At 38.0% G+C, this 11,342-nt stretch overlaps 1 protein-coding gene across 1 annotated transcript; it reads right to left on the bottom strand.

The window, feature by feature from the left end:
- Window positions 1–1,685: 1,685 nt before the first annotated feature.
- On the bottom strand, window positions 1,686–11,296 carry LOC128214364 (zinc finger protein 70-like). Its single transcript, XM_052920787.1, has 5 exons — window positions 11,192–11,296; window positions 7,907–9,380; window positions 5,754–5,909; window positions 2,930–3,121; window positions 1,686–2,339 (listed from the first exon to the last, which is right to left on the bottom strand). Exons 2-5 carry the CDS (start codon window positions 9,128–9,130, stop codon window positions 2,151–2,153), a joined length of 1,761 nt encoding a protein of 586 aa, XP_052776747.1. The 5' UTR covers window positions 9,131–9,380; window positions 11,192–11,296; the 3' UTR covers window positions 1,686–2,150.
- Window positions 11,297–11,342: the final 46 nt, after the last annotated feature.

Here is an 11,342-nt window from a genome sequence, read left to right as displayed (position 1 = left end):
ATAGAGATGATCATTCTGACCAAGTTGCATTGAGATTAGGCTAAAATTGTGACCTCTAATGTGTTCACAAGGTATTTCTACTAATTGACCTACTGACCTAGTTTTTGGCCCCAGATGACCCAATATCGAACTTGACCTAGATTTCATAGAGATGATCAGTCTGACCAAGTTTCATAAAGATTAGGTCAAAATTGTGACCTCTGTTGTGTTCACAAGGTTTTTATAATAATTGACCTAGTGACCTAGTTATTGACTGCGGATGACCCAATATCGAACTTGACCTAGATTTTATAGAGATGATTATTCTGACCAAGTTGCATTGAGATTAGGCTAAAATTGTGACCTCTATTGTGTTCACAAGGTTTTTGTACTAATTGACCTAGTGACCTAGTTGTTGACCGCGGATGACCCAATATCGAACTTGACCTACATTTTATAGAGATGATCATTCTGACCAAGTTGCATTGAGATTAGGCTAAAATTGTGACCTCTATTGTGTTCACGAGGTTTTTGTACTAACTGACCTAGTGACCTAGTTTTTGACCTGGGTTGACCCAATATGGAACTTGACCTAGCTTATGTAAAGATGATCATTCTGACCAAGTTTCATTAAGATAAGGCTAAAATTGTGACCTCTATTTTGTTCACAAGGTTTTTCTAATAATTGACCTAGTGACCTAGTTATTGACTGCGGATGACCCAATATCGAACTTGACCTAGATTTTATAGAGATGATCATTCTGACCAAGTTGCATTAAGATTAGCCTTAAATTGTGACCTCTGTTGTGTTCACAAGGTTTTTCTACTAATTGACCTAGTGACCTAGTTATTGACCGCAGATGACCCAATATCGAACTTGACCTAGATTTTATAGAGATGATCATTCTGACCAAGTTGCATTGAGATTAGGCTAAAATTGTGACCTCTATTGTGTTCACAAGGTTTTTGTACTAATTGACCTAGTGACCTAGTTATTGACCGTGAATGACCCAATATCAAACTTGACCTACATTTTACAGCGATGATCATTCTGACCAATTTGCATTGAGATTAGGCTAAAATTGTGACCTCTATTGTGTTCACAAGGTTTTTCTACTAATTGACCTAGTGACCTAGTTATTGACCGCGGATGACCCAATATCGAACTTGAACTAGATTTTATAGAGATGATCATTCTGACCAAGTTGCATTGAGATTAGGCTAAAATTGTGACCTCTAATGTGTTCAAAAGGTATTTCTACTAATTGACCTACTGACCTAGTTTTTGACCCCAGATGACCCAATATCGAACTTGACCTAGATTTCATAGAGATGATCAGTCTGACCAAGTTTCATAAAGATTAGGTCAAAATTGTGACCTCTGTTGTGTTCACAAGGTTTTTCTAATAATTGACCTAGTGACCTAGTTATTGACTGCGGATGACCCAATATCGAACTTGACCTAGATTTTATAGAGATGATTATTCTGACCAAGTTGCATTGAGATTAGGCTAAAATTGTGACCTCTATTGTGTTCACAAGGTTTTTGTACTAATTGACCTAGTGACCTAGTTGTTGACCGCGGATGACCCAATATCGAACTTGACCTACATTTTATAGAGATGATCATTCTGACCAAGTTGCATTGAGATTAGGCTAAAATTGTGACCTCTATTGTGTTCACAAGGTTTTTCTACTAATTGACCTAGTGACCTAATTATTGACCGCGGATGACCCAATATCGAACTTGACCTAGATTTTATAGAGATGACCATTCTGACCAAGTTGCATTGAGATTAGGCTAAAATTGTGACCTCTATTGTGTTCACAAGGTTTTTCTACTAATTGACCTAGTGACCTAGTTTTTGACCCCAGATGACCCAATATCGAACTTGACCTAGATTTTATAGAGATGATCAGTCTGACCAAGTTTCATAAAGATTAGGTCAAAATTGTGACCTCTATTGTGTTCACAAGCAATTGTGAACGGACGGACGGACGGACGGACGGACGGACGACGGACGAAGAATTATCACAAAAGCTCACCTTGTCACTACATGACAGGTGAGCTAAAAATCATTTCGTTTAATTTGGTCCCTGGAACCAATAGATCCAATGCAATCTCCGAACCCGCATACAAATGACATCCCTGGCAATGGAACTTAATCATATTAATAACTTTCATCCTTGATTTCCTCCTTAATAGTTATAACTTCCTGTTTTATAACCACATAACCATTTTCAGCCGAACCTGTCGGCTTGTCATTCGCTGTTGAGAAAATCTGTGTTCCATCTTTCGAAGAATCATCCATACCCAGACTGTTCTCACTTGAGCTGCCATCATGCATTGAAGCCCCTTGCTGCAAAAAGTAAACAATTCTATAGCATAAATATATATATAAAGGCATGTATATGAATGTACATGTATCATAATTATGTCAGGTTGATTTTCACCAATGAGAGACTCCCCTAACAAATGGCATATCTTACTAATAAGATACATTAATATATATAGCTAGCTGATGAGCTTTTAAGAGGATTTATATGTATATGTCATCATTCATGAATTACAAACCTAAATATGTCTAAACAAGTCACTGATCTGATTGTGAATTGTCTTAACATCAGGATTAAAGGGAATACTTTACAAGTGACATGTACCCCTCACTGGATTAGTGACCAGGTAAGTAAATTCCTTGCGAGCATACTCCGCCGCAACCTGTAAACTTTCCCCATTTGTCTCCTCATCTTCTAAATTTTGAGACGCAATATTCTCCTTATCACATACCTACACATTTGTGACCAGGTGAGCTACGAGGTGCTACTTATGAGCGTACTCAGCAAGACATTGGGTAAACCTGTATGCCTTCTTCCACTGTGCATACTAATCTACCGGAATATGAACATGATGATGGACAGCTAATAAGAATAACTAATGCATTTAACCTACCTCAACATGTGTCACCAAGTGCGCTATGAGACGTTCCTTGCGTGCATACTCGGCTGGACACTGCTTACACTTGTATGGCTTTTCTCCACTGTGCGTGCGCTGATGTCGTCGTAGGTCGGAGCTTGTCAGGAAGCCCTTGTCACATTGCTTGCAGATGTATGGACGCTCGTTACGATGAACACGCAGGTGGACCTAAAAATAAAGTTAAAAAGTAAATAAATAACATATAACACTACAAAAATTCTGTATGCTAGTGTAGTGCTCAAAACTAGCACAAGTCCACAAGCTCTGCACTGTTAAAACAATTTTTAGGCTTGCTTAAATTCTGTATTTTATATATCACACTGTGTGAAACATTAGTGTAAGAATGACAGCTTATTCATTCAAAAGTCTAAATTCAATGACTGCTATTGCCAAAGATGCAATTTGCTGGTGGTCTTGGGGTCTATGCCTATCTCACAACAAAAAGGTCCAATATCTTTTATCTGGCAGGGACATGTTCCGAATCACTCAAAACTGGCATGAGTTATGTTTTAAACAGAAGACTTGCAGAGATAATGCAAATAATCATCTCTTTTTTCTCAGTTGACCAAGGAGCTTAACTCTACAATTATTTAAGCCAGTAATGTGTGCCTTGCTAAACATGTGTGTAGGGTCTTTGGCAACATGTGTACCAAGTTTCATTTGAATAACTTAAATGGTATTATTATAGTTATGGTTTAGGTGAAAGTTTAAGTTCAACCAGGCTGACATTGACACCAAAGCAATGACAATAGTTTTACGATTTTTTTTACTTTGCAAACAAGACAAGCTAAAAACAGGTGTCCCACTTACATGTTAGTTACTGAAGTAGGTGAATGTTTTGGTACAGATCTGGCAGGTGGCTCAATAACCTGTAGGTTACTGAAGTAAGTGAATGTTTTGGCACAGATCTGACCGGTGGTCTACTTACCTGTGGTTACTTAAGTAGGTGAATGTCTGGACACAGATCTTGCAGGTGGTCCACTAACCTGTATGTTACTGAAGTAGGCGAATGTTTGGACACAGATCTGGCAGGTGGTCCACTTACCTGTATGTTACTGAAGTAGGCAAATGTCTGGACACAGATCTGGCAGGTGGCCCACTTACCTGTAGGTTACTAAAGTAGGTGAATGTTTTGGCACAGATCTGGCAGGTGGTCCACTTACCTGTAGGTTACTGAAGTAGGCAAATGTCTGGACACAGATCTGGCAGGTGGCCCACTTACCTGTAGGTTACTGAAGTAGGTGAATGTTTTGGTACAGATCTGGCAGGTGGTCCACTTACCTGTAGGTTACTGAAGTAGGGGAATGTTTTGGTACAGATCTGGCAGGTGGCCCACTTACCTGTAGGTTACTGAAGTAGGTGAATGTTTTGGTACAGATCTGGCAGGTGGTCCACTTACCTGTAGGTTACTGAAGTAGGGGAATGTTTTGGTACAGATCTGGCAGGTGGTCCACTTACCTGTAGGTTACTGAAGTAGGGGAATGTTTTGGTACAGATCTGGCAGGTGGTCCACTTACCTGTAGGTTACTGAAGTAGGTGAATGTCTTGGCACAGATCTGGCAGATGGCCCACTTACCTGTAGGTTACTGAAGTAGTTGAATGTCTTGGCACAGATCTAGTAGGTGGCCCACTTACCTGTAGATTACTGAAGCAGGTGAATGTTTTGGTACAGATCTGGCAGGTGGCCTATTACCTGTAGGTTACTGAAGTAGTTGAATGTCTTGGCACAGATCTGGCAGGTGGCCCACTTACCTGTAGGTTACTAAAGTAGGTGAATGTCTTGGCACAGATCTGGCAGGTGGCCCACTTACCTGTAGGTTACTAAAGTAGGTGAATGTCTTGGCACAGATCTGGCAGGTGGCCTATTACCTGTAGGTTACTGAAGTAGGTGAATGTCTTGGCACAGATCTGGCAGGTGGCCCACTTACCTGTAGGTTACTAAAGTAGGTAAATGTTTTGGTACAGATCTGGCAGGTGGTCCACTTACCTGTAGGTTACTGAAGTAGGTGAATGTCTTGGCACAGATCTGGCAGATTGCCCACTTACCTGTAGGTTACTGAAGCAGGTGAATGTCTTGGCAGATCTGGCAGGTGGCCCACTTACCTGTAGGTTACTGAAGTAGGTGAATGTTTTGGCACAGATCTGGCAGGTGGCCCTCTTACCTGTGGTTACTGAAGTAGATGAATGTCTTGGCACAGATCTGGCAGGTGGCACACTTACCAGTAAGTTACTTAAGTAGGTGAATGTTTTGGTACAGATCTAGCAGGTGGCCTACTTACCTGTAGGTTACTGAAGTAGGTGAATGTCTTGGCACAGATCTGGCAGGTGGCACACTTACCAGTAAGTTACTAAAGTAGGTGAATGTTTTGGTACAGATCTAGCAGGTGGCCTACTTACCTGTAGGTTACTGAAGTAGGTGAATGTTTTGGCACAGATCTGGCAGGTGACCCACTTACTTGAGGGTTACTGAAGTAGGTGAATGTTTTGGCACAGATCTGGCAGGTGACCCACTTACTTAAGGGTTACTGAAGTAGGTGAATGTTTTGGCACAGATCTGGCAGGTGACCCACTTACTTGAGGGTTACTGAAGTAGGTGAATGTTTTGGCACAGATCTGGCAGGTGGCCTACTTACCTGTAGGTTACTGAAGTAGGTGAATGTTTTGGCACAGATCTGGCAGGTGGCCCACTAGCCTGTAGGTTACTGAAGTAGTTGAATGTTTTGGCACAGATCTGGCAGGTGGCCCACTAACCTGTAGGTTATGGAAGTAGGTGAATGTATCAGGCAGGTGGCTCACTTACCTGTAGGTTACTGAAGTAGGTGAAAGTTTTGGCACAGATCTGGCAGGTGTGCTGTTTCTCCTGGTTATGGATCCACATGTGGGTCATCAGGTTATGGTTCCTGGAGAACCCCTTCCCACACATGTCACAGGTATATGGCTTCTCTGTGTTGTGTTTCTGGAATATGTAATAGTGTTTATATTGCAAAAATTAACTGTTCCTGATAAAAATATGACTTCTTTAAATTGTCCTCAAAAATCCCCACCTTTTTAGGCATTACTAATAGTTTAAGAACAAGAGCTGTAACAGAGACAGCGCGCTCGACTATTCTGCCGCTTTTCAGTGTAAGGATTGAAAAGTTTTGGCGAAACATGCATGGATCACTTTTAGATTAGATTTCAATGCAATATGTGAAGTGCGGAGATATTAACATAAATGTGGTTACATGCAAAATTTTAACAAGAATTTTTAAGTGTAATAATAAAGGGCCATTATTTGCAAAATACCATTGTATAAAGTCTCAATGCAATACATCAATTAGTTGCTGAGATATTATCCTATGTGTGCTAACATGCAAGACCTTAACCAGAATTTCTAAGTCGCATAATAAAGGGGCAAAAATGAGTTATCTTACTTGATTAAATAAGATGGTTAAATGGTTGGGAGCCTGTGTGTAAAGTTTCAATGCAATACATGATGTACTTGCTGAAGCATTGACTTAAAAGTGGTTACATGCGAAACCTTACCAAAATTTCTATGTTGAATAAAAAAGGGGCCATTATTTGAATTTAATGCAAACTAGAGTTATCTAACTTGGTAAATTAAGTAGGTTGGATGATATAGTACCATTGTATCAAGTCTCAATGCCATACCTCAAGTAGTTGCTGAGATATTAACCTATGTGTGCTTGCACGCAAAACCTTAACCAGAATTTCTAAGTCAAATAATAAAGGCCTATTATTTGCATTTAATGCAAACTAGAGTTATCTAACTTGGTAAATTAAGTAGGTTGGATGGTTGAGTACCATTGTATCAAGTCTCAATGCAATACCTCAAGTAGTTGCTGAGATATTAACCTATGTGTGCTTGCACGCAAAACCTTAACCAGAATTTCTAAGTCAAATAAAAAAAGCCTATTATTTGCATTTAATGCAAACTAGAGTTATCTAACTTGGTAAATTAAGTAGGTTGGATGGTTGAGTACCATTGTATCAAGTCTCAATGCAATACCTCCAGTAGTTGCTGAGATATTAACCTATGTGTGCTTGCACGCAAAACCTTAACCAGAATTTCTAAGTCAAATAATAAAGGCCTATTATTTGCATTAAATGCAAACTAGAGTTATCTCACTTGGTTAATTGAGTAGGTTGGATGGTTGAGTACCATTGTATCAAGTCTCAATGCAATACCTCAAGTAGTTGCTGAGATATTAACCTATGTGTGCTTGCACGCAAAACCTTAACCAGAATTTCTAAGTCAAATAATAAAGGCCTATTATTTGCATTAAATGCAAACTAGAGTTATCTCACTTGGTTAATTGAGTAGGTTGGATGGTTGGGTACCATTGTACCAAATCTCAATGCAATACCTCAAGTAGTTGCTGAGATATTAACCTATGTGTGCTTGCACGCAAAACCTTAACCAGAATTTCTAAGTCAAATAATAAAGGCCTATTACTGGCATTAAATGCAAAGTAGAGTTATCAAACTTGGTTAATTAAGTAGGTTGGATGGTTGAGTACCATTGTATAGTCTCAATGCAATACCTCAATTAGTTGCTGAGATATTAACCTATGTGTGCTTGCATGCAAAACCTTAACCAAGGGGTGACGCCGACGCCGTCGCAGACGCTTGGGTGAGAAGTATAGCTCTCCTTATTCTTCGAATAGTCGAGTTAAAAATGAAATTTTGGACAGTTTTCCAAACAATTGAGATCTGTTCTATTGTGAGTTATCTTATTTGACTGAATTGAAAGCATTGATGCCAAATAAGTTGATTCTGACATAAAATATCCAAAACATGTCAAAACTGTCAATCTTTAAGAGTGCAGCTTTAAGTTCGTAAAGTTTTTTTAAATTATGACAATGGGGAAAGGCTAGATCTTTCGGTTCACAGTCATTTTTTTTGAGTAAGTCAGGTAAGGCCAAACAAACTATTTACTAGTTGTAGTCTTACCCTGAAGTGATCCACATAGTTTGAGAATCCAATGAAGGACTCGCCACATTTGTTGCAAGTATACTCCTGCTCCTGTTTCATGTGACTTTTCCTGTGCTCCACCAGGCCATCCACCGTCTCAAATTCTGCTTTGCAATGCTCGCAGGAAAATGACTTCCCATCATTAGTGCAAGCACACGTGTGCTCAAGGAGCTGATTCTCTTCTTCAAAACCCTTGTGACATCTCTGACACTTGTGTGGCTTCATTACACCGCAATACTGGCGTTCGTGTTTTGTGAGGTAGTCGGAGCGTTTAAATGCCTTTCCACAGACTGAGCACTTAAAATTTCTCGTTTCATTATGGATATTCATGTGTCGAACCAGATCACTTTTCTGGCCAAATGCTTTTGAGCACTGGTCACATTTATGAGGTTTCATTTTCTCACCATGTGTTATCAAATGTCTACTAAGAAGGTACGTTGATTCTACAATTAATGGACACAACTTACATTGGTAATATGTGATGTTATTGACAGTTTTGACGTCGTAAAGAAGCCCAACTTGCCCACAACCTTCATCTGATTCTGCAATACCTGTAGTTCTTTCATTTAACCCAGGAGTCTCATTTTCTAAACCTGGTTCTTCTTTTATAACTAGCCTTCCTAAAGGAAAAGGATCTGACTCTGTTGGTGTGTTTGACAGAAGTTGAGGACTCATTCTATCCTCTTTCTTTGTGTACATTGGTATCTTTAACGCAGTCACAGGCTGTACAAATACTATACTATCATCTGGATATTCAGACTTGAGTCTCTTCTTTTCAACTATTCCATTAATAAGAAATGTATCTGGATTGGCTCTCTTTCTTGACAAAGCGTCTCTCAATTTTGTTTTAATATCCTCATCAGGATCGAGAGGTTCTTGTTTGATTTCATCTTGGGTTTTGAATGTCAAATCTAGAGCATTATTTTCAACAACCTTGAAGTCAGGTCCCTGCATGACAACCTTACTTTTATCACATTCTGACTCATCCATAGCCTGTTTAAGAATGTTAACATTAGGCTTAACATCCACATCAGTATCTAGATCTTCTTTTTTACCTTCCAATGAGTCTTCAGAGTCTTGAGACCTTGTTTTTTCCATTGCTACACCGATCAGGGGTGCAAACTCACCAATAATTTCATGTAAGCCATTAGAGTCAATATTCCGCATTCTAAAATCACTCACAGCTTGATAAAAGTCTGTCATGATGTCAATTTACACTTGGAATGTATTATACAATAAATTACATAAATATATAAATCAAAAATGGAATGAATAATAATGGAATGTTTTGAAAAGTGTTCATGTGGTCTTTTTTTACTTCACATTTTCTTGAAATGCATCACATGACAGCTTTGGAATGTAAACTGTCAAGAAACTTAAATTCCTTTTTTTTTACCCCATTCCGACACTGATCATAGTTTGTTGTCCCATCCTGCTGGCATTTGATCAGCATCTGGAAATAAATTTCGCAGTGTAAATACTGAAAAAAATGAACTATGAATCTGTTTTATATAATTATAATGACAGATTCAAGTTTTAGATCAACGATCTTGTTTTAATAGCATGCTATGCTTAGTTTAAACTGCTGGAGTACCCAGAGAAAACCCACTTGTCCGGCTTGGTGACCACTAACCAAACTCACATGCGCCCAGACCGGGAATCCAACCCGGGTCGCCTTGGTGAGAAGCGAGTGTGCTAATCACTGTGCTAACCGGACAACCATGCTATGCTTCATCTGGAACTATTTTTTCTAATGCCATCGTCAATTTTTTTCTAAACCCTTGCTTCAAGCAAAGAAAACTATATCAAATGCACAATTGCAGTGTTTGGTCTAGTTCATATTAACAATCTCTACAGAGTCTTTGATGATTTTTGTTTTGGAAACTCTATGCCAAACAAAATTCAAACATAATAGTAGTAGTAGTAGTAGTAGTAGTTATATTCGTGCATTATGTCAATAACAGTACATTTTACATCAATATAGGATATATCACATATTGTATTTGCATGATATTTAGAGTCCTAATAAGTTATATCATAGAAAGTTTAACATGAAATACATAATACTAGATCTACTAAAACAAGTATTACTTCTGGTGTTAATGATAGTCTAAAATAATAGACGTGTTATATGGGATTCTTCCAATCCCTAACGTCTAAATGGGAATGTGCAAAAAACGGGGGTGTTTTTTTAAAAATATTGAAATTGTTTTAAGTGAAGTATTTTATGGTTGAAATTGATCATAAAGAGTTATATTCATATTTTACCATGTAAGTGAAATGTTATTTTGCACTTAACAAGCATTTAATGCATTAAAACAAGTTGTTTACCTTTCCAATAAAACGAAAGTTGACTGACACAGAAAACAATTATGCGAAGGGGAACAACTCGATACAATCGTAATAACTCGGCCTCCTCCGACAAAGCTTCGAGATAGACCTCGTTGCACAATCGTAACAACTCGGCCATGGCCGAAATGTTATGAGCGAATTAAAACTGTGCCCTAAAGCCTTGCAGGTGCCCTTCATGTATATATCGTTATGTTTTGACAGAATGAAATGAAGAAAAGCTGTCAAACTCATAATTATAAGTTGGATATTTATTTTTTGTGTACGGAACTAATAAAAAATAACATTATCTGGCAATATTTCTTGTTTTCATGATATTTTATAGACGCTATATGCTTTAACCTGGAATCCTGATCGGAACAACTACCCACTTTTGATACTAAACAATTTGTACCTGAAGGATTTGCCATATCAAAAATCTAAAAAAACCTGTCAACGTACAATTATTTGGACTAGTGTTAATGATAAAGCTATCTAATTTATTACCAAATGAAGTTTTACCAAATAAAGTTTAACATAATAAATGACATTGAACAGGATAACCCGTAAAGATTTGTACAAGTACAAAAGCTTATTTCCAACGGGGTCCATAAATAATAATAAATAATAAATATTCCATAATGAATGTCCAATTGTTAAAAAGGTTTCCTTAACATGCTTATTTGGGCTATATTTGGTCCAGCCCATAGATATGAAAGTTTAAGAACATACACAATAATTTACATAACAATGAATAATTTATGATAAGCCAACTGGCTTCTTTGTGTTCGGTGACAAAATCACTTAAAAGTTGGCAGTAAATGATGACATTTGAATACAATATTGCTTTCTTTGTGCAAAGATCAATAATCTTTGTACCGAACTATTTTTCAATAATTGATTCATGCACAAAATCAAGTTCTTGTTAATTTTTACCAGGTTTTTGTGCTCCGGTCACCTGTACAAAATTTAACAACAGTGGACTGGTTGATAATATTGTTCCAAATGTGTAATTCATTAGCTGAAAAATGTTAGGAGCAGTCTAATTTATTGCATCTGGATCTTTTCGACGAATTAAATTAAGCGC

The sequence above is a fragment of the Mya arenaria genome, chromosome 13 (assembly GCF_026914265.1).
Source record: "Mya arenaria isolate MELC-2E11 chromosome 13, ASM2691426v1".
Taxonomy (NCBI): Eukaryota; Metazoa; Mollusca; class Bivalvia; order Myida; family Myidae; genus Mya; species Mya arenaria.
This window is presented reverse-complemented; position numbering and strand designations above follow the sequence as displayed.

Bases quoted from the DNA above. Each gene is read 5' to 3' on its own strand.
- LOC128214364 (XM_052920787.1), bottom strand. From the start codon at position 9,130: ATGACAGACTTTTATCAAGCTGTGAGTGATTTTAGAATGCGGAATATT. The intron at 5,910-7,906 runs GTAAGACTACAA...TACATATTCCAG, and splicing joins ACTATGTGGATCACTTCAGG to AAACACAACACAGAGAAGCC. The intron at 3,122-5,753 runs GTAAGTGAGCCA...CTTTATTTTTAG, and splicing joins CCTACTTCAGTAACCTACAG to GTCCACCTGCGTGTTCATCG.